We start from the raw sequence: 23,606 nt of genomic DNA, 5'->3' as shown, positions 1-23,606 counted from the left end.
GGCAAAGGGTCCAGGATGGGGGTGACCCATCATGGAGGGCTTGAGGGAGCAACAGGGCAGTGGAGGGGCTGGGCCCCAGGGGAGCAGGTGAAGCAGCCTTCGGTCGGAGGCACAGGAGACAAGATGGAGGCAGATGCAGATGACGTTAGTTCTGATTGTTCTGAGGTGACAAGGTGTGAGCGTCCGACAGGAAGTTTCTACATTAGTACAGCATGAGGACATTCACTGGCTGGTGTGGAGGTACGCTGGGGAGGAACGTGGGGCTGGAGGTGAGAAGGAAGGAGTAGGGGGATGAAGGGCCCGGGATGGAGTCTAGGAGGCAGAGGGCAGGGAACACAGAGGTTGCAGGGTGGGGAGATCTGGGGGTGGAGACCAGGTCACTGTGACCACACAGGAGGTTGGCCCCTTGCTTCCTCAAGTAGCCACCGGAGTGTGGGATCAGTTTGGAAAAATGGAGTCAATGAAGCTCCCTACCGGGATGAAGAGTTAGCAAGTGATTTGCCCATTTCATTCATGAAAAAAGGAAAGGGAAATAATCCTCAATCGTTATACCATTAGAACTGAATATTTTCCCAGAAAACTTTCTGAGGCTGCTGATAAGACTAGCATGTTAATAATAATACAGTCTGCCGGGCGATGAGAGGGGGCACACGTGGGAACCTGCAAAACCCCCAGGGGAACCATCCCCCCCCCCCCCCCCCCCCCGGCTGAGATGCCAGATGCCTGAGACCAGGATTCTGGCTTCCTCCTTACAGTGAGTTAATGAACCTCGGAAGGGCCGCTGTTCCCTGAGGACCACACGGTTGGGCCCTCAGGTCCGGGGAGCAGTCCCTCAGGACAGCAGTGATGCACGCCTCCCGATCGAAACCCTTGCTGTCTCTTGGTGCCCTTTGGACCCCAAATACTCCCCACTTCCCTGTCTCCTTGCCTCTGAAGGTTTGGCCGAAAATTATGTCTCTTGGCCACCAGCCTAATCAGTGCCATCTTGGGTGTCCTCATGGCCGTGGCGCAAGACTACCCGTCTCTGCTGCTCTTCCGCCTGCTGCAGGGGCTGGTCAGCAAGGGCAGCTGGATGTCTGGCTATGTCCTGAGTAAGTGTCTGCTGGGCTGAGTTCCCACCAGGGCAGGTGGGCGGGTGGGGCAGGTGGAAGGGGGTGGAGCCAAACGTGGAGGTGGGATTTAGGGGGAGAGGGGACATTTGCGGGGTCTAGAGAAATTGTGCTAGCTCTAGTTGTATGTGATTGTCTGACCGGACAGGGCACGATGTGGGGATAGCCTCCTTCCCTCCCTCCTTCCTTCCTCCTCCCTCCCTCCCTTCCTCCTCCCTCCCTCCCTCCCTCCCTTGCCCCCTGAAAGCTTGCAGGTCACATATTCCCTGGGCCTCCCCTGGGAATATTGGTCTCCTTTACTGGCTTCTCTTCTCCCCCATCCCTCAATGTGGCAGGACCCAGGACTTTGTCCTCCCCGTCCCCAAACCTGCTCCACCTGCAGACCCCCACCCCAGCCCCCAGTCGGTGACGTGCCCTCTGTCCAGCCACTCAGGCCAGAGGTCTGGCAGTCAGCATGGCCCCCATTTCTCTACACCTGCTTCTGGCCCCTCAGGGGTTCTGTTGCTGGCTTTCACAGCGCACACGTGTCCACCATCTCTCCTCTGCCCCTGCCCCGGGCCCAAGCCAACGCCATCGCTTCTCCTCCACATGGGTCCCCAGTCTCAACTCAGCAGTGGACGTGGGATTGTGTTGCCCCTCTGGGCCCGGGCTCTGCCCTTCATGCAGCACAGACCAGCCTCTGTAAGGCCCCCAGGACGGCCTGGCCCCGGGCACCGCCCCTCTCCCTGGAGATCTGCGTCCTTGGCTCCCACTGCCTGGAACTTCACCCTTGAGGTTCACCCCCCTGCACTGCTCTCTGAAAAACTGCAACCCCTTCACCCTCCACTCTCCCGATCCCCTTCCACCAGTGAACTCTCCGTCCCGCCGTGGCACAAAGTGCATTCTGGCCTGGCACACAATTTACGCATTTGCTGGGTGTGCCCTCTGCCCTCTCTCATGAGGACGTGGGGTTATGAGGGCACGACTCTGCCCGTGGGGCTGATGACACACCCCAAACACCCAGAGTGGTGCCGGGTCCCTGGTAGGCACCCAGGAATGCTTGTTAAATGAATGTGCGCTCCTGGGGCCGTGAGAAATCTCACAGCTCAGTCTGGAGTTTGTCGGGGCAAAGCTCTGGGGAGGAGAAGGGGGGCCCGTGTTCAGGCATACCAGACCCTGAAGCACCCGGAGGACACTACAGACGGCAAATGGGGGGATTAAAAAAGGACAGCCAGGTGTGTCTCAGGGAGGCTTGAGCTGAGTAACATCAGCAGGACGAGGGGAAGGAGCCTGGGGTCAGCCAGGCAGGGGCAAGGTGCAGGGGCTCGCCAGGGGGAGGGAGGGAGGGAGGGAGGCCACGGGGAGCACAAGGAGCCCCAGTGGTGACTCACGTCCTGTTTCAGTCACAGAGTTCGTGGGCTTGGGCTACAGGCGAATGGTGGCGATCCTCTACCAGATGACCTTCACGGTGGGGCTCCTGCTGCTCTCGGGGGTGGCCTACGCCATCCCTCACTGGCGATGGCTCCAGCTGGCCATCTCTCTGCCCACCTTCCTCTTCCTGCTCTACTACTGGTATGCGGGTCCTCCACGGGGGCCCTGCTCCTCTCTCCACCCCCCGGGACCATGCTTAGTGAACTCCGACCGCCTGGTGACCTCGTGGCCACACAAGCCATCCCCCAAATGGCCACAGTGGCCACACACTCGGGCACAGGGCTGCTTCTGCCCTTTGTGCCATTTGGAGTGTTCTAATATTACAGGATGGCCCCTGTTACATGGGGAGCTACCCTCAAACAGAGCCTCTTTCAATTTGCATCCCTTTAGAAAGAGGGGCAATGCTTCAAGTCAGATAGGAAGCCACCTAGCCACATAGTAGGCATTTGCTGTTTGTTGAATGGATGAATGAATGAATGAGTGAATAAAAGTTCTTGGGGAATGTGCACATTAAGCCATTGTGAGACAAACCAGTCCCAAGATGAGGTATTAATCTTACTAGCAGACAGCACTTGGCAGGGTCCCAAGAGATAAGCAGCTGGACAGATGAGTTTTGAGTTTTGATTGTGGGCCAAGGAAGGGGTGCAGAGAGGGCTATGGAGAGAAACATCTCATCCCTGCACCCTTCATCACCATTCTGCTAAGGACAAATTATCTGTGGGTAGCACTGAAGTAGACCCAATCTCTCTAAACCAGGGCTTGCCGCTGGGAGCAGTATGTCTATGGTCAGGACGAGCCTGCTCTCCCCCATCAGGGTGAAATCCGGGGCTCCGCAGTGGGGAAGGACGCCCTGGCCGAGTCTCGCTGGCCAGGCAGGGTAGGCCTATGCCTGAGTGTTTTCAGAAGACCTCATGCCGGAGATTCCCAATCCTCACATTGTAACATCCTTACCCGGTTTGAAATGGACCGCATGCTATCTGTTTATTTGGTTTTGGAGATATTTGGTATCTTGTTCAACAGCCCTTGTAAGACGCGGAGACACCCTGCTGTCACACAAGGGTTGGGGGCCGTATGGAGCATCGATTCTGTGCGAGGAGTTTCCAGGGGAACAAGGGCTGCCAGTGGCCGGCAGAGAGTGGGACCCCTGCTCCGTGGAATGAAGGCCACAGAGGAAAACAGCAGTTCCCTTTTTGTCCCTAAGTCTTAGCAGGTGGCACTGAGAGTATGAGGGACCCACGAGCTCCTTCGTGGGCACCCTGAGCCAGCACAGGATGACCCCAGGTCCTCGTCCACTAGCTGCTTGAGGAATTACAGTCCCGAAGTGAAGAGGGTGGGCTGCTTGGAGCAATAGCACCTCTGTGAGCAGGGCTTCCCATCAGACGCGCTCTGGGGACGCCACCACGTAGGGACATTGGTGTCTGCAGGTGTGTGCCCGAGTCTCCCCGGTGGCTGCTATCACAGAAGAGAAACACTCAAGTGACAAAGATAATGGACCATATCGCCCAAAAGAACGGGAAATCGCCTCTCGCTGATCTAAAGGTGACAAACTAGCAAGGGGTTTCTCATATCACTGAACTTTGGGTTGGGTTTATGATTTAGAAAATGCTTCCGGGGCTGCCTTGGGGAGCAGGAAGGCCCTGGAGGAATTTGGGGTGATGAGCGCTGAGCACAGGAATGGGTGGGGTGGCTCTGCGGGCTTCTTCTGCTCCCCCCAGCTTGGATGCAGCTGATGCTCTGACTCCCTCCTAGATGCTCTCTCTCGAAGAGGATGTCACCGAAAAGCTGAGCCCCTCCTTTGCAGACCTGTTCCGCACGCCACACCTGAGGAAGCACACCTTTATTCTGATGTACCTGTGGTGAGGGGCCTTTCCTGTACCTTCCCGCAACGGAATCGGGTGCTTGCCCGGGCACTGGGGTACTCACCCACGTACCCTGGCCCACCCCCGGGGTCTGCACCCCTCTCCAGGCTGCTTTCTTGCAGCCCCCTACCCTGTTCCCTCAGAGGACATCCGGCCGGCTCCCCATCACCTGGGCTTTGTCCTTGACATTCAGTAGCTCCCCCAACCCCAGGGGCTGAGTGGCTGGACTGTGGGCTCCCCCCCTTCAGCTGGAGCCACTCTGCTGCTTGGACACTCGTTTCTGCTTCCAGCAAGGTTTTACTAGAACCAAGGGTCCAAGCTAGTAGGGCGATGCCTGGTACATGGTAGCCCTGCAAATATTTGCTGAAGGTTGAATAAATAACCACGGTTCCACAGAATCCATCCCAAGTGCAGGAGATGCCAGCCAGGCTCACCATGCCCTCCCTTGGCCCCGCCAGTCACCTGCCATGTCCCCGTGTTGGCCCCAGAGTCCTGCAGCCAGCGCACGATGGGCCCTGGGAGCCTTTGCAAACACCCCAGCTGCCTGGTGCACTTCCATCCCCCTCTTTACTTCCTCCCCTTTCCACTCACTCTCCCCACTGCCATCTCCTAATGCACTCCTCTGGGGGGGCGGGTTTGACTCCTCTGCTCTCACACCCCTGCACCCACTCCCCGGGCCAATTCTGCTCTTTTTTGAAAGGTCACTCCCCTGTCCACATCCTCCGCTGGCTTCCTAACAAACTGAGGATAGAACCAAGTCCCTTTCCGTGGCCTACAGGGAGCTGACCCTGAACACCCCTTCCCTCCACCCGCTCTTTCCTTCCCAGCACTTCCCGGCCGCGTGACTCCAGACAGCTCTGCATTCTCTCTATGACTCAGTTTCCTCGTCAGCAAATAGGGGTAATGGTAGTACCCCCCCTCACCCGCGTGTTGGTAGATTCATGAGATAATTTGTGTAAATGGCTTAGAACCAGGGGCTCAGTCCCACGGGCTACTATTTTAACATGTACATGCAATTCATGGGTTCTGCCAAAAGATGGCAGGCCTGCACACTTGTTAACTGTTTTTTGACGAAAAATCAAGCTTATACATTCATTTCTCTTAAATCAATCTCTTCATCAGTAAGATGTGACTGTTCCATTTTAGTGGGGCACAGAGAGGGCGTGGTGAGCCTTTTGGAAATCAGGAATGATTCAGGACTAGAAACAAGAGTATCCCAATGTTTCTCTGTGTGCAGCTTTATAAAACAAGGGAGTATATTGATGAGAACTATTAGTTGTGATCTCCGTTTTGGAGCTGATGGACAATTTATGTGCTGGGATAAGACAGCAACTTCTTATCAACCAAAATCTCTACCCGCAGTGTAAATACCAATATAATGATCAAATGTTTCTAGCCTCCAAAATGATACAATGTCACCAAAAGAGACACGTGGGACTCTGAATTCTCCCTGAGTGACTTGGCCGGTCCCCACTGGTCTCTGTGCCGTATTCTGTACCACTGCTCTTCTTCCCTGGAATACGGGTGGAGGGTCCTCTGGTGGGCTACAGGGTGGAAGAGGGAGGGGAACAGCGCTGTTGACGAAGCAGGAAAGACTTGGCTGGCACCTCCTCTGCTGTGCTTTGCGGACTTGACCTTGGGAAGATGATGATGAGGATGCCAATCATCGCTCATCTTTAGCGAGTGCTTTCTTCGTTCCCAGAACCACACCAGGCACTTACTGTGGGACAGAGAGGGGGTGCAGCAAGGGCCGTGGAGAGAAATATCTCATCCGTGCACCTTTCATCACCGTTCTGCTGAGGGCAAGCCTGATCTGTAGGTGGCACTGGGGTAGGACACAGTGAATGAAGGCTGGTCTCTAAGCCTTATACATCTGTGGTCAGGACAGGGCTGCTGTCCCCTTGTGGGTGTGGAACAAGGGGCTCCCCGTGGGAAAGGATGCTCTGGCTGAGACTCGAAGTTTGGGCAGGATGGAACTGTGTCTGAGTGTTCTCGGAAGACCTTATTCCATTTATTGATGAGGGAATTGAGGCACAGAGGGCTTTGTTCAGTTACTCAAGGTCACACAGCTCACACAGCAGTCTGATTGCTGAATCTGCTCACTCCGTGGTGCCTTCTGCCCATCCCCTTGTAGCTGCTGGGGCCTCAGGGTCCTCGTTTGCCATCTCGAGGACATGGCGTTGTATCCTGGAAGTCACTATGTCACATCAATCCTGAGAGGAGCTTCTCCCTGAGCGCCCCTCTAGGACAGCCTTCCTGATTTTTATCCCCTCTTCTCATGTCGCTCCAGGACATTCTAAATCGAGGGACACCTGTTCCTCTCCAGCTCGTAGGGACCTTTGTCCTCGCTGGACAGGATCTTAACTCTCTCCCATCCCACAGACGGAGCCTCTGCCTGAGACTGCTTCTCCTCTGTGCTCAGGTTCACCAGCTCCGTGCTCTATCAGGGCCTCATCATGCACGTGGGCGCCACGGGGGGGAACCTCTACCTGGATTTCTTTTACTCTGCTCTGGTTGAATTCCCGGCGGCCTTCATCGTCCTCGCCACCATTGACCGCTGTGGCCTCATCCGCCCCTTGGCCGCGTCGAATCTGGTGGCGGGGGCAGCCTGCTTCGTCATGATCTTTATTTCACATGGTGAGTCGTGCGTTCCTCTCATCTTCTAGGTAATCAAATTATCGATCCGAAATTCAGATCGAATTTGGGAATAGTGTTTCAGGTCCTGGATGTGCCCCTTGAACAAGAACAAAGACAAAGACAGGGTGTTATCTTAGTCTACAACTTTGTTGTTGTTTTTTTTTTAATTTTAAATTGCGGTATAACATACACACAATGAGCAAATGACAAGTGTACAAGCTGATGACTGTTTGCATGTGAATGTACCTGGGCACCATGACCTAGATATGTGGAACATTTTCAACACCCCAGAAGGTTCCCCTGTGTTCCCTGACAATCCGTACTGACCCCTCCTGTTCAGATCACCACTGCTCTGACCTCTGTCACCGAAAAGTAATTTTGACTGTTCTTGAACTTCATACAAAAGGACCCATAGCAAAGGTACCCTGTGTCTTTGTCTGGCTTCATTCCCTCATTCCATCCGTGAGGTTTGTCCATGTTGTCACACCAGAGTGTAGTTCATTCTCTTTCACTGTTGGGCAGCATTCTACCGCCTGAATCCCATGCTACCATCCCACGCTGACTGACACTTGTGTGGTTTCCAGCGTCTGCCTACTGGGAAAAGCTGCAGGGAATGTTCCGGCACATGTTTCTTCATGGGCATAGACTCATTTCCCTTGGGTACAAATCTGTGAGTGTGTTTGCTGGGTCAGGGGTGGCATCTACGTAGCTCTAAGTCGATATAAGCAGGTTTCCAAAATGGCGGGACCAACGTACACTCCCATCAACGACGCCTGAGCGTTCCAGTTGTTTCACGTCCGAGCCAACACTGGGCACTGCTCGTCTTTTTGACACCAGCTGTTTTGGTGGGTGTGTGCTTTCGTCCGTGGTTCTTACAACCCAAGATAATCCAAAGCAGAGTAACTTTAGTCAGTTTTAATTTGAGTACACAAATTGCCTTTCATATTTGTCACATTTGGGAAGATGGTTGAATAAGCACTAGGCACGTTTGCTATTTCCTCAGTTTGTATTGCTTGTGCTCTGCCCCTGTGGGTTAAATGAGTTGTTTCGGTAAGTGTTTAGGGAGAGGGTACTGTGGGAAGCGGTTCCTGAAATCTGTACTCTCAAGAACCAGGCTGTGTAGATCAGGCTGAAAATAAACAGCTCAGTTTTCTTCTCCCTCCTTGCACGAGAGAACAAAGAAGACAGGGAAAGGAACAGAGTCTATCCGAAATAGATTTTACCCACGATCTTCCCCATCTTCCTATTTCTGGAATCCTGGAAAGATGAATGGGAGGATTTTTTTTTTTTAAATAACAACACTAGGTGCAGAGGAGGAGCCGAAGGTCTGAGATTGTTCAGTTATCCCCGGACAGAGCTCAGGCATCATAATCTCTGGTCCCAGGCGCCCCCCGCCGCCCCGAGGGCCCTCTTCCCATCCCCCACCCTCTCCACTTGCCTCTACTGAGTCCTTGTCGCGTTAGATGATAAACACTCACTCCCTCTTCCGGGAAATATTTCAAGTACCCTCTGTGTGGCCAGCACGCATCTAGACCCTGGGATCTCAGCAGTGAGCAAAGCAGAGAAAGTTCTTCCTTCACGGAGTTTACGTTCTAGAGGGAAAAAGCGAAGGTGAAGCATGGTGGGCGTTAATCCTTTGTGTGGCGGTCAGGGGCGGCCTTAGGAGACCTGAACCAGGGGAACGAGCCGAATGTACTTAGGAGTACATTCACCACCTGGGGAATGTACTTCCCAGGCAGGAGGACAGAAGTGGGAGGATCCCCGAGGAAGGTAGAGCTGAACATTCAAGGAGCAGCCAGAATCCCTGTGCCCGAAATTGGAAGAGCAGGGCAGGAGTGGGGGGGACAGAGGTGGGGGTTCGCAGGGGGCAACCTTGGACGGTATCCCCTGTGTGGAAGGGAAGCACTGGGGGCTTTGGGCAGGGATGCTCCCCGCGGTCCCTCTGGCTGCTGAAGGGAGTGGTGCCCCCAGCGCCGAGGGGGCCAGGGCGGCAGAGGCGTTTGCCAGATTAAAGACCCCAGCGTGTGTGCACACGGCCCTCCCTGCAGATGCCATCTGCGTGAACTTCCTCATCTCTTCTCTTTAGGGGGCTGGAGGGTATCCATGATTAACGGCTTGCCTTGGGCTCTCCACCTTGTGGAGACTGAGCTGGACCTGGTGGTGGGCTCATTCCTAAGGCCACCGTGTCCTCTCTCCTGGGAGCCTCCTGCTGGTGGAGGGAAACGAAGCATGTCTTCCATTAGCAGCCAGTATCTGGGGACAGGGGTCAGGATGACATGACGTCTGTGACCGCAGAGGCTTTATTAGTCACCTGGCATGTCCCGGGAGCCACTTGCTTGTTAGTGTGTGAGGTAATCCAGGTGGATGGAGCACGTGATGGGGCCCAATTCCTCGACTGGTCCTCAGTAGGGGGCGGGCTTCCTGGACCCTCACGTAATGGGGAGCCCCAGAGCCGTCTGCAGAGTCAAGGGTTTGCTTCCCTCGTACTTGCATCTGAGACTATCCCGAAAGGTGTTTTGTTTAAAAGAAAAATGTGTTTGGAAGTGAAGGCTAGAGTGAGGATTAGAAATCTGGTCCGCCAGCTCCCGGGCTGCTGCCTGAGGGGCTGCATTACTGTGGGCCTCCCGTGTCAGGGGTCACTGTGGGCCTCCTGTGTCTGTCAGGGGTCACTGTGGGCCTCCCTCCTGTGTCAGGGGTCACTGTGGGCCTCCCTCCTGTGTCTGTCAGGGGTCACTGTGGGCCTCCTGTGTCTGTCAGGGGTCACTGTGGGCCTCCCTCCTGTGTCAGGGGTCACTGTGGGCCTCCTGTGTCTGTCAGGGGTCACTGTGGGCCTCCCTCCTGTGTCTGTCAGGGGTCACTGCGGGCCTCCCTCCTGTGTCTGTCAGGGGTCACTGCGGGCCTCCCTCCTGTGTCAGGGGTCACTGTGGGCCTCCTGTGTCTGTCAGGGGTCACTGTGGGCCTCCTGTGTCTGTCAGGGGTCACTGTGGGCCTCCCTCCTGTGTCAGGGGTCACTGTGGGCCTCCCTCCTGTGTCTGTCAGGGGTCACTGTGGGCCTCCTGTGTCTGTCAGGGGTCACTGTGGGCCTCCCTCCTGTGTCAGGGGTCACTGTGGGCCTCCTGTGTCTGTCAGGGGTCACTGTGGACCTCCCTCCTGTGTCTGTCAGGGGTCACTGCGGGCCTCCCTCCTGTGTCAGGGGTCACTGTGGGCCTCCTGTGTCTGTCAGGGGTCACTGCGGGCCTCCCTCCTGTGTCAGGGGTCACTGTGGGCCTCCTGTGTCTGTCAAGGGTCACTGTGGGCCTCCTGTGTCTGTCAGGGGTCACTGTGGGCCTCCCTCCTGTGTCAGGGGTCACTGTGGGCCTCCTGTGTCTGTCAGGGGTCACTGTGGGCCTCCCTCCCGTGTCAGGGGTCACTGTGGGCTTCCCTCCTGTGTCAGGGGTCACTGTGGGCCTCCTGTGTCTGTCAGGGGTCACTGTGGGCCTCCTGTGTCTGTCAGGGGTCACTGTGGGCCTCCCTCCTGTGTCAGGGGTCACTGTGGGCCTCCTGTGTCTGTCAGGGGTCACTGTGGGCCTCCCTCCTGTGTCAGGGGTCACTGTGGGCCTCCTGTGTCTGTCAGGGGTCACTGTGGGCCTCCCTCCTGTGTCAGGGGTCACTGTGGGCCTCCTGTGTCTGTCAGGGGTCACTGTGGGCCTCCCTCCTGTGTCAGGGGTCACTGTGGGCCTCCCTCCTGTGTCAGGGGTCACTGTGGGCCTCCCTCCCGTGTCAGGGGTCACTGTGGGCCTCCCTCCTGTGTCAGGGGTCACTGTGGGCCTCCTGTGTCTGTCAGGGGTCACTGTGGGCCTCCTGTGTCTGTCAGGGGTCACTGTGGGCCTCCCTCCTGTGTCAGGGGTCACTGTGGGCCTCCTGTGTCTGTCAGGGGTCACTGTGGGCCTCCCTCCTGTGTCAGGGGTCACTGTGGGCCTCCTGTGTCTGTCAGGGGTCACTGTGGGCCTCCCTCCTGTGTCAGGTGCTAGCGGCAACATTACTGCATAGGAATTAAAAAGCCGACGTTTCTGGAGTGGTCATGGTGGATGTTTGACACATATCATCTCAGGATCCCATAACAACTTACAGGCTGGCTCTAATGCTTCCCATTTTACAGCTGGGGAAACCAAGGCCCAAAGAGGTAAGTCACTCGGCTGACAGGAGGCAGATCCAAAAAGCATGCTCTTTCCTCTGCGTAAAGGAACCCTCCCTGCTGTGTCACCATCAGGTTCTGAAACCTCTCAGGCCTCAGGTTACTTATCCCAAAATGAAAGGGTTCGACAAAGCAGTCTTTCTGGCTCTTCCAGCTCTGAAGTCCAAGCTTCCTAACGTGGCTCCTCGAGGGAGGGAACTCCGTGGGCACAGTCCTCATGTGAGTTCCCCACCTCCATGTGTTTCCTGTCCAGATCTACACTGGCTAAACATCACAGTGGCTTGTGTTGGCCGAATGGGAATCACCATCGTGTTCCAGATGGTGTGCCTGGTGAACGCCGAGCTGTATCCCACGTTCATCAGGTGGGTGCACAAAGCGGGGGGCGGGGATGTGTGGTTGGGTCACCACTGACACAGCTGGGCACCAGCCAGGCTCCATGAGGACCAGCATTTCCAAGACAGTTCCTCAAGGCTCCCCCAAAGGTTGGTCCATTTGGACACTGAGGTGGGCGGTGGGCATCAAAGAGAGGGTCAACATCTAATTATGGGAGAGAATGTGAAATGGGAAGGTTGGAGTAGAGTGTGCAGCGGGCAAGCACAAGAGAACAGGCATCTGCATGGAGAGAGCCCTGGGCAAGGACTGCAAGACTGAGCTTCAGCCCAGCCCTCAGCTCCGACTAGTTGGGTAAGTCCAGCAACCACGCTGACCCCTGCAGACATAATGTGCTTAAACAGAGTTCCGACTGGTACAATGACACACAAAGCATTTCTAGACATCTGCCATTTCGCCCCTAACGTCACTGTTATTTCCATTTTACAGATGAGGAAGTTGAGTTTCACAGAGGGAAAGAGAACTTGCAGGAGACACACAGCCAGAAAGTGGCAGGGCATCTTTCTGACCTCGAAGCTGGGCTCTTCCCGGGATGACACAATCCTTTTCTGTAAACTTAGCAACAAGCCTCAAAGACTTATTATTATTATTTTTAAAGATTTATTTATTTATTTTAGGGGGGAAGAGAGAGAGAGAGAGCTCATGTGAACGTGGGGGAGGGGCAGAAGGAGAGAGAGAGAATCTCAAGTACACTCCTCACTGAGCGCGGAGCCTGGAGGGTGGGGAAGGGGTGCTCAATCCCACAGCCCTGAGATCATGACCTGAGCCAAAAACAAGAGTCAGATGCCCAATGACTGAGTCACCCAGGCGCCCCAGGCCTAGAAGACTTATTGTTTAAAGTCAGGTTTAGACCCAAATTCACTGTAACATGAAGTTCACTGAGTTTTAGATTATATGTGTATTCATTTACTGGCCACCACAATCAATATGGAGACATTTCCATCGCCTCCAAAGGCTTCCTCATATCCCTTTGCCATCAGTCCCCCCGCTTCCCTATCTCCAGCACCTGGCAACCACTGCTCTGATTTCTCTCCCTTTGGTTTTACCTTTTCCAGAATATTATTATGTATATGAAGCAACATGGCATGAATGTAGCCTTGTGTGTTCACCTCCTTTCACTCAGCATGATGGGGCCCGATCCATGTAGTTGCAGGCGTCCATGCTTTGCTCCTTCTGAGTGCTGAGTGGTATTCCAATGTGTGAATGATGATCCACGATTTGCTTATCCATTTGCCAGTTTATTGGCATTGACTGTTTCCAGTTTCGAGTGATTATAATATAGCTGCTCATAAACATTCAGGTATGGGTCTTTGAGTGGATATATGTTTTCATATCTCTTGGAGTGGTTCATATGGTGCGTGTTTAAATTTATAAGAAACTGTCAGAATGTTTTCCAAAATGGCTGCACCATCTTGTATTCCACCAGCCACGTGTGAGAGATCAGGTTGCTCTACCTCTTCATCAGCACTTGGTGTTGTCAGTTTTTTATTTGTCTAAGTGTTTCTGGGATGTAGTGGTATTATTATTGTGACTTTAATTTACATTTGCCTAATTACCAACAATGTTGAGCATCTTTGTATGTACTGATTGCCATCTGCATTTTAGGAGACTTAGTTTTAAATGAAGATTGTTTTTATTGTAAAAGTAATTAACCACTTTATTTAAAGTTTTAATTCTGACCTTTGTTAGAATTTGGTATATTTCCTTAAGCTCTTTTTTCTGTCTGTATGGTTTCCTATTTCCCATGCCATTGTGCTAGTGGTTTCTAAGAAATATTCCAGGTCCCCAATCTCTTAGCTACACAGCAATCTGAGCCCCTCAGTCAGCCAGAAGATGCAAGGGTGGCTCTGATTTACTCTCCTCTTCCCCACCTGTCCTTCATTAAAAGGCCCTGTCTAATACTCTCATCTGTAAAAGGTTGCTTGGACTGAGTACAAAGAGATGAAGGCAAACTAAAGAGAAAATCTTCTACATTTGGCAGTCCTGAGCCCAGAGTCTAAAATAGCTGGGCCAAACAATTCCATTGTCATGGCCACCGGACCCAAGGGACTGACTGAAAATGTAAACTGTCAAAGGTACTGAGTGCCTGCTCCTATGTGGAAGAAGGCCAAGCAACCCATCTCAAGGTCAACCCCTTGACCATTTGTGCAGAGAGCTTGTTGATGAGGATTCTCAGTAACTAGGAACGGAAGCCAGATGTTGAGAAATGACTTTAAACATGATCCACACATACATAGCAATAAGACAGTCGTGAAAGTGCTGGCATTTTCACTAAATGGAATCAAATCTAAATCATTAAAAAAAAAAGAGGATTATTTCAGTTATTTTATTACTTTACAAGGACTACAAAGTCAAAAAATTACTATCGAAGCCATTTTGACTGTGCTTCTTATTCACAGGAGGTATTAGAAGTGAACAGTATCCTCCTTCTAACTACAACACGTATTGTCAAGAACATTCTTTTGGCTTCAGTAGGCACTGCCTTGTGTTGAGAACTGTCTCTCCTTTTCGTCTCCTCAGTATGGTATGAACTCCCTGAGAACAGGAACGACGTACCATACGTCTCTGTGCCTCTGCACCTGTTCTCCCGCTGTGCTAAGCAGTCACTAAGTGCTTGTAGAATGGCTGAATGAATCAAGCACCACAACACTGTGAATTTTACATAAGGGACCCAGTTCCCTACTTCTTCTAGCTTCTGTGTGCTTATTCAATTTTTTACTTTTTTAAGATGTAGTTTCTTAAAATAATAAAAAAATAATGTTTTTTTTATTCTTGTCTTGGAAATCACACTCAAGCTATTAGAAGAATGAGAATAAACCCTGAAAATGCCAGCTTTGAAACGAGGATGACCCTGAAAAACAAGGTGTAAGAAGAAGGGCTACCTAATGCAGTGAGGTTTCAGAAGGTCTGGAAGATTCCAGGGATGCACACTGTGACAGTAACTCGTGGACAAGGCCAGCAGTTTTCCAAAGTAGGAAGCCTACCTGGGAGGGTATAACCCACAATCCCTTGTTTGCAGTAACAGGATGGATATAGGGTCTGGAGACATAGGCTTCATTCCCTGAACACTGGGAGGCTGAAGGTGAAGCTGGGAGAGTGAGGCCAGGAGAGAACCTTCAGGAATCTTGGGGATAGCTGTGTCCTGCAAGGCAGGGTGGAGGAGAGAGACCTTGCATTGTGAGGAATTCTGCACTGTCAACCCCTGTAGATTGAGAGTGAGAGACGTTAAAACATCTGATCACATACAACCCTGGTCAAAAAGAGAATTTTTACTAGCCTAGAACATGATCTGGCCCCTCCCCACAAATTCTTCTGAAATGGTTGATACAGGAAGAAATCACAGTATTAAAAGATGAATAATAAAAAAGTAATTCACCCAGTTATACAAATACATCATGAGAGAAAAAGAGAAAGGAACAGATAAAGCAAATGACAGATGAAGAATACACTCTAGAAAAATATTGTCACAAAGGAGATGAAAATTGTAACCCCAAATACCTCAATTAATGCAAAATATTAATTAATCAGTCGTATTTATAAAATAAGAGTTTAAAGCAGAGATAAAAGTTCCCGAGAAGATATGGGATAAGATGATTGAAATGGAAACCTATCTGAAAGCAGGGCAAAGGAGAACTGATCTAGTGAGGGAAAGGCAAGGTAGGGCTAAGAATTGCAAAATAAAATTGAAATAAGTGAAGTTTAAAAGTCTTGGAGATCACAAGCACAAGCTCACACATGCGTACACATGCACTTGTCCCAAAGAAGATAACTGAAATCATGGAACAAAAAAACTTCAAGGAAAAAAAAAAAAAACCTTTACAGAAACTTCTGGAAATAAAAAATGTTTGACTCTATGATTTGAAGTGGCACTCGGTGAAACAGGAAAAACGGACTCAGAAGGAAAAATGATAAAGAATATTCTAGTTAAGTTACTGGGCCCAAAGTGTAAGTCACAGATATAGGGAGAATATCAAATTGATTGTCAACTTGATAATTATTGAATGTGCGATTAAAGTGAATGTGATTTTGACAACAGAACAGCAGTAAATGTCATAAATCTGACAATAAAGAAATGCTAGAAGACAAGGAAGGGAGAGGGGATGTTGCATGTGGTATAATAGACTGGTTTCCTTAGTATACTTTCTTCAGCTTGCAAAAAAATATATTATTAAAAGCTGATATGGGGCACCTGGGTGGCTTAGTGGGTTGAGCATCTGACTTTTGATTTCGGCTTAGGTCATGGTCTCAGCGTTGTGAGTTGAGCCCCAAGTCAGGCTCTGAGCTCAGTGGGGAGTCGGCTTGGGATTCTCTCTCTCCCTCTTCCCTCTACCCGTTCCCCCACTCGCCTGTGGGCTCTCTTGCTCTCAAATAAATAAATAAATAAAATCTTTTTTTAAAAGCTGATAAATTATGTAGTGTTTTAGGTGTATTTTAAGATGTAAAGGCAAACGCTGAAACAGTGGTATAGTTTACTAAAAGCAGTGCATGAAGGGGTGGAGAAAGTGGAAATATATAAATTTTATAATTGTTTATAATAGGAAGTTAATGAATATGGTCTAAAAAAATAGAGTAGTATATGTATTATATAAAGTTATAAAGGTAACATTTGAATAAAAATACAAACCTTCCAGGGCCCCTGACCAGCTCTGTCGGGAGACCATGTGACTCTTGATCTCAGGGTCATGAATTCGAGCCCCACGATCTATGTAGATTACCAAAAAAAAAAATAAAGTTTAAAAAAATACAAACCTTCCAAATTATCAGAAAAAAATACACATAACCAACACACTGAAAATAAGACACTAGAAGCAATAAAAAGCATGATGTAAAAGCTAATGACAGAATTAAGACCAAGCATTTCTGACACTTAAACAAACACAAAGAGGCTCAACTTGTCTATTGACAAAAGGAAACTCCTTCAGTTGGTTACAAAGCAAAACTGTACACTTTGCTGCTTAGTTGAAGTAAACTTTTCTTTGGAAAGGTTGAAAAGAAAAGAATGCATGAAAGCTTATCAGTAAATGCAAACTAAAGTATAGCAAGAGCCATAATCTTATCAGACAAAGTTGAATTTATGCCAAAAATGTATTTAATAAGATAAGGAAGTCCCTAAATAATGATAAAGAGGAAATCCACAATGGTCTCACAGGGAGATTTTACAAAACATTTAATTAATAGAAAGCTCCAGTGATACTCAAACTGTTCTAGACTATAGAAAAATGAGAAAGATATTAAAAAATTTATTTTATTTTTTAAAAAGATATTTATTTATTTGACAGAGAGAGAGAGAGCACAAGCAGGGGGAGCGGCAGAGGGAGGGGGAGAAGCAGGCTCCCCACTGAGCAGGGAGCCCACCGTGGGGCTTGATCCCAGGACCCTGAGATCACGACCTGAGCCAAAGGCAAGCACTTAACCAACTGAGCCACCCAGGCGTCCCCCAAAAAACATTTTAATAAAGCTAGGATAATATTGGTATCAAAGACCAACAAAGATAAAGAAAATAAGGAAACTATAGGCAAATATTATTTGTGAATATTGATTAAAATCCCAAACAACATATTATCAGAACAGAATAGTGGAGACATTAAAATAATAATATATCATATCTAAGAGGAATTACTCAGGAACACAAAGATAGTCCCATATTAAAAAATCTAATAGTATAATTCATGCTAATAAATTGAAAGAGTTTTGATAAAGCTAATAAATTAAAACTGTACTATTATCTCTAGATAGTGAAGGACATTTAATAAAATTTAACATCTGCTCTTGTTATTACAATCTTTCCATAAAACAGGGATAGATAATTTTACCTATAATTTCCTCAGTATGTTTTTCCAGCTAAGAAGAAACATATCATTGAACACTGATAAAGTAAGTTATAAATATATTTAAAGATAGAGTGGCAAACACTAAGAGATGATATAACCATCTAAGATGAGGTAGTGGGGGGAGGGATTGGAAAGGAAATGGAATGTACTACTTTTATAATTACAATTGTAGGGAGAAAAAGATTATGCAAATGAGCATAACAGAAGAAGCTTAAAAGTAATATCCTAAAGAATAAAGTTTTTCCCAATTTATTGTTCCTAATTTAACCATGTTTTTAAAACAAAGCTCAAGATTATTTATAGGAATACAAAAATATGCAGCACTGAACAATGTAAAATTTATCAATAGTCACAAGAAATACGAATGTTCTAAACACCCCAGTTAAAAGGCAGATTGTCAGGACAAAAAATGAGACCCAACTGTATACTGCTTACAAGAAACTCACTCTAAATATAATGGTGGAGACAGTTTAAGAGTAAAGGGATGGAAAAAGATATTCCATGCAAACACTAATCAAAAGTGGCCATCTTCATATAAGTCAGAGTAGATGTCAGAGCAAAGACTATTACCAGGGATGGAGAGGATCTTTTCAGGTAGATCATTTCTCTGTTTCCCCCTCTAGCTTTCTTTGTTCTCCATTCCTTAATACCTTCTCGCTACACTTCCCTATCTCTTCATGTAAAAAAAAAAAGAACTCTACTCACACCAACCAATTCTCCAACTCTCCAGACATCACCTGGGTATCCTATTCAATTCTGATGTTAACCGTCTGGGTTTAGAGCAGACCCCACAGGTTAAGGGCTCAGTCCCACAAGACTGCCCCCACCTCCGATTCCAGGCACAAGCCCCAAGCTGTCACCTATACTTCTGACCCACTGGCTGTACATCAGGATTCCCATCCCCCCTCCTCGAGTTCAATAATTTGCTATCATGTTTCACAGAACTCAGAGAAACATTTACATTTACTGGTTTATTATCATAAAGGACATAATAAAAGATATAAATGAACAGCCAGATGCAGAGGTACTTAAGGTGAGGTTTGGAAAGGTCCCGAGCACGGGAGCTTTTGTCCCCGTGGATTTGGGGTGGGTATGTTCACCAACCCGGAAGCTCTCTGAACCTTTAATTTGGGGTTTTTATGGACTCTCTGTTATGTAGACATGATTGATTAAAAATCCCTGGTCATTGGTGATTAACTCTATCTCCAGCTTCTCTCCTCTCTCTATTCTTGTTCTAGGATAAGGTTAACATTTGGAAAGCTGAATCACAGAGATATCTTTCTTGTTCTCTATATATTTATCAGGAACCTTGGAGTGATGGTGTGTTCCTCCCTGTGTGATCTGGGTGGAATCATCACCCCCTTTCTGGTCTTCAGGCTGATGGAGGTCTGGCAAGGCTTGCCACTCATTTTGTTCGGTAAGACTTCGTGGGGTATTCCAGCCCAGCATGATTACTTTGACCAGTGAATGATATCCTCCGGTGAAGAAGGATGGTGCCAGCCCTTCCGTTGTCTCCTGGCTCACTCTGTCTTGTTTCATGGGAAAGATAAGATGCCATTCCCAGAAAGCAGGCCAGACGTTTACATCCGAAGGCTCTAGAGTCCACTAACTCATCCGACAGGACAGAATTTGGGAGACATTTTGACATGGCCTCCTCCTTTCTTATGAATTTGACTCCAATTTTTGTGCATTTAACATATAATTGCTGGAGGCTTGAAGATGCTAAATTATCATCCTTCTTCTGCTTAACAATTGAGAATAGACACAAGGAGACAAATGGGAATCAAAGTTTGGTATCAGCTTTGTAGTGATAAAGTTGGATTAGAGAAGGAGGAGGAGACTCTTCCTTGTCTCCCCAAACTGAGACCTTGCGACCTCCAAGACCCTGCTTACCCACTTGGCAGAAGGCGAAATGGCTGTCTGAGTGCAGAGAGCGGCCATGTCTGGGCTCCAGGTAGATCCACCAAGGAGTGGGAGGGGGAGAGAAATAAGGAGAGGGGAGGACGGAAGGAGAGAGAGAAACAAGAGAGGCCCACACTGCCCACATATATATTATCTATTGTATATATAGTAATATAATATTAACATATAGTAACTGTAGTATATATTATAGTTTATAGTAACTATAACATAATATATAAAATAATACATTATAATATAATTATCTAATATGTATAGTTTTATATATGTAACTACGATATATATGATATATATGATATATAATAATAAATAAATCCCCTAATACTTAAACATCAGTTACGGTAGAATTTCCCTATTCTTAGTCTGACATTTCCCCAGTTATCTTATTGCTTTAATTTTTGCCCTAGATGCTCCTGGTTTCTAAAAAACCAGAGTTTCTCACAGGTGTATTACCTAGCAGCCCTTTAGGTAGCGGCCGGCATCCCGCGGAATGCCGTTGGTTGTGAGCTAATGGTTCTGTGTGAACTGTTTCCTTTGAAGCGGTGTTGGGCCTGGTTGCCGGGGGAATGACGCTGCTTCTTCCCGAGACTGAAGGGGTCACCTTGCCAGAGACCATCGAGGATGCGGAGAACCTCGGGAGGTGAGCCCACGGTGCTCAGGGACTCGGGGCCCATGGGAGTGAGGCCTGCCCTCTGGTGCCTCTATTTCCTCCCTCTGTCTTAATGGTTTAGGAGAGCTTTGCAGGTATGTGTGCATCTTGTTTTTTTACTCCCAGAGTTGCTGGAGAGAGAAACACAAACAGTCACTGGTTTTGAGTAAGGAAATATTGGAGAGCACAAATATGGGTTTTTAGTGGGCAGTTGTCTGTTCTGAACTGTGTGATGGAGAACCCAGGTCTGAGATGCTGTCTGACTGAGGACTGAGTCCCTAGCTCATCCCCGGAGCTGACTGCTCTGCGTTGGGAACAATTTTTAAACCAAGCTTCTGTCCTTTTAACAATTGTTTGTTCAGGTTCTTTAGTGACTCTCTTTACAAAGAAGAACAATTTAAAACGTTCATGCCTGTAATGGGGACAAGTGCTTTAATGGAGTCTCAGATTTTACTCTTTTTTTATTTTTTATTTTTTTTTGAGAGAGAGAGAGAGAGTGAGTGTGGGGGAGCAAGGGGCAGAGAGAGAGGGAGAGAATCTCAAGCAACTCCCTGCTGAGCATGGAGCCCAACAGGGGCTGAATCCCATGACCTTGAGATCATGACCTGAGCTGAAATTAAGAGTTGGACACTTAACCGGCTGAGCCACCCAGGAGCCCCTCAGATTCTACTCTGAAAGCAATAAAAAAAAGAAAGGACTAAACAGTGCTCAAGGAGGTGGTCACTCAGGTCCCCCTCCAGGCTTGCTCTGTGGATTCCATAGGAAAGACACATGTGTCCCCATGATGAGAGAGACAATGGTCTATGGAGTCAGAGAGACGTGGGCTCAAATCCAGTCATCCACTTGGCCACGTGACTTTGGGGATGTCGTTGAAACTTACAGAAAGTTAACTTCCTTGCCGGAGAAATAGCCACACTAGTACCCAGTTTGGAGGGTTGCTGGGAAAATGCAATGAGATAAAGTAGGTGACAGTGACTAATCAATTGCCCGGGACATAGTAGGTGTTCAATAAATCTGAGATTTTCTCCATTCTTCTTGCATCTTGTGTGAACTCCTCAGTGAGTCTCAAAACTTAGTATGCAGAATAATCACAAAAAAGAAGCTTACTGAAATGCAGATTCTTGGGCCTTCTAGGGTTTTTGACTTAATAAATGAAGGTTGGGACCCAGGAAATCTGTGCTTTTAATAAACTCTGCCAATGAAGTGCATTTAAGTGCTAAATAAACTTGACTTTGAGAAATTCTGGGTGTTTCAATACTGATAAGGGATACTCTATTTTAACTGTAAACACATTTTCTAGTTGCTGACAGATAGCTAATGTTGATTACCAGATTTTAAGCTGTTTCAGTACAATTTGTCCGTAGACACCCGCTCATCTCTTGAGATCTCCCTCTGCTGGCCTCTTCTCTCTGTTGCTTGCTAATCTCGTTCTCACCTTTTGTTTTGAGATTTATTCCCATAGACAACTTTGCAATAGTTTCTCTCTTCTTTTCTTTTTTTCTTTTCTTTTTTTCTTTCTTTCTTGGCAATAGTTTCTTTTTATTTTTTTTTAAGATTTATTTATTTGAGAGAGAGAGAGCAGGAGGGAGGGACAGAGGGAGAAAGAGTCTTAAGCAGACTCCGAGCTGAGCATGAGCGCAACACAGGGCTTGATCCCATGACACTGAGGTCATGACCTGAGCTGAAACCAAAAGTCAGATGCTTAACCGACTGAGCCAGCCAGGTGCCCTGCAATAGGTTCTTAATCAAAACATTGACTGTTTTTTAACTTTCATTTTTATTTTCGTCTGCTACAGGATAGCAAAGCCCAAAGAAAACATGATTTACCTTCAGATCCAAACATCAGAACGCGCTGGCACCTGAGAGAGACGCTTCGGCGGGACTGAGTGGCAGAGAGGAAGATGGGGTTTTCATCTGAAGAAAAGCTTAGAAACCCTGATTTCTCTGTGCTCTTCCTCAGACTTGCCTGCCCTAAACCAGTAGCCTGAACACTAAATGTGCTTTGTTTTATTTTCTTTCTTTGAAATCTCCTGAAGCCCTGGCTATCTTTTATCTGCTTACCTTTCCTAGTGAGAGCTGTTGGTGGTTACCAGTTACTTAATTACCTAAAGTATTTGGAAGATCCAATAGAATTTAAATATTGCTATAAAAGAGGCCCCTGTCACCGGTTTCCTAGAGGAAGTGTTGTTTGATTCACTTTCTGAAAGAAAATGTCTTTGTATCTGTAGTATCTATCTTGGCAAAAGTATTTTAACATGTAGCCTTCTTGAAGGGCACTTGGTTTTCAAACATGGCGGCACTTCCCACAAACCATACCCGAATCACGTTGAAAGTGTCATCGTCCTCTGAAGGCCAGAAGTACTGTAACCTTTTTAGGAAGCAGTTTCTGTCACCTATGCTCCAGGAATATTATATTCAATTTCACTCTTGGTTTTCGTTCTTGTTGGTGATTCTAGAAGGTAAACTCCTATGCCAACTGCAAAATACTGTAGTAAATATATCAAAAAGAGTTTAGTTTACTGTGAGAAATGTAGTAACTGGTTCAAGTTCTGGTTGAAGAAGCGATTTCATTCCTAGAGTACACCAAAACCTTTATTTTAAAATTTCTTTACCTGTGAAATAATCCAAAGACCACTTTATAGCCAGCCTTCAGAGTGCATTGGGAAACCAAGTTTCTAATGTGAACGGGAGGCAGCTGAAAGACAGGTGCTTGTGTTGCAAACACTTCTGGCCTGATGGGCTAAGCTCAGGGACAGGCTCAGGGACATGAGACTATGGCATTCGGGCCTGAGCAGTATTTGGTCTTCCTTTGAGAATGGACATTGGTTACTTGGAAACCTGAAGCTTTGTCCTTGACTGCAAAACAAAACAAACAAAACAAAACAAAACAAAAAACAAAAACAAGGAAAGGCCTTGTCTTCTGAATTCTATTTTAAAACTCATCTGGATACATGGAGGGGACCAGCGCTTCATTTCTGCTTCTCCACAGCAAGGCCCTTGCCCAATATCTTATCTTTCTGACCATAACATGTACACTGTTCACTGGTAACAAATATGTAAGTTGCGGGCTTCAAATCGTTTTTTTAAAATGTGTATTAAAAATGCCCTCTCTGATCTTTCTTAGAATCCTTCAGTGAAACGTCTGAGGAGGCTTTAAACGAAGGGAGTGTGTGTGTGGACTGAGGGGCAGCCTCCTCCGGCCAGTGTGCTCACCTGCTCTCCCGGGGGAGGAGGCTCAGTCCTGTGACCAGGTTTTAAGGGGTGCCCAGCTGCAGAAAGTGTATGAGAATGCTGCCTGTCGTGTCACGGGGAGGTACGGGCTGTCCTTCCCTCCTTGCCTCCCTCCGTGTGGCCACAAAGGAGCCACAGGCAATCCAGACGGAGTGAGGGTGGAGGGGGGTCTGTCAGGGAGTGTGAAGGCAGAGATAAGTCGGTCACAGAGACAGCTGACGTCTAAATACTGGGAGAGCCGGGGAGGTGTGACGCAGGTGTCAGGAAATCTGAGGAACTCCTGTGAGGACCTGGCAGCGAGGCCCCCGGGCCCCTGCTCCGGGGGCAAGGCTGTGGGGTCCTATTAGTTCAGCCCCCACGTGCCGAGCACCTGCTGTGTGCCCCAGTCATCCCGGG

The 23,606-nt window shown here is 48.4% G+C and overlaps 1 protein-coding gene across 3 annotated transcripts in view; it reads left to right on the top strand.

The window, feature by feature from the left end:
* LOC118546954 (solute carrier family 22 member 1-like) overlaps window positions 1-23,091 on the top strand; it is a 30,256-nt gene extending 7,165 nt beyond the window's left edge. Inside the window, exons 3-11 of one of the 3 annotated variants that reach the window (XM_036110045.2) lie at window positions 970-1,091; window positions 2,492-2,660; window positions 3,944-4,058; window positions 4,269-4,375; window positions 6,801-7,015; window positions 11,443-11,551; window positions 18,715-18,827; window positions 19,871-19,970; window positions 21,776-23,091. In XM_036110045.2, the coding sequence (XP_035965938.2) occupies window positions 970-1,091; window positions 2,492-2,660; window positions 3,944-4,058; window positions 4,269-4,375; window positions 6,801-7,015; window positions 11,443-11,551; window positions 18,715-18,827; window positions 19,871-19,970; window positions 21,776-21,842 (1,117 nt within the window). In that variant the 3' untranslated portion in view covers window positions 21,843-23,091. Of the gene's footprint in view, window positions 1-936; window positions 1,092-2,491; window positions 2,661-3,943; window positions 4,059-4,268; window positions 4,376-6,800; window positions 7,016-11,442; window positions 11,552-18,714; window positions 18,828-19,870; window positions 19,971-21,775 lie in introns of all 3 variants that reach the window. The other 2 variants (XM_036110044.2, XM_036110046.2) reach the window with 2 other exon arrangements.
* The last annotated feature ends 515 nt before the right edge of the window (window positions 23,092-23,606 follow it).

The sequence above is a fragment of the Halichoerus grypus genome, chromosome 9 (assembly GCF_964656455.1).
Source record: "Halichoerus grypus chromosome 9, mHalGry1.hap1.1, whole genome shotgun sequence".
In the NCBI taxonomy this organism is placed as follows: Eukaryota; Metazoa; Chordata; class Mammalia; order Carnivora; family Phocidae; genus Halichoerus; species Halichoerus grypus.
The sequence above is the reverse complement of the archived record's forward strand: the minus strand, read 5'-3'. Positions and strand labels throughout refer to the sequence as shown.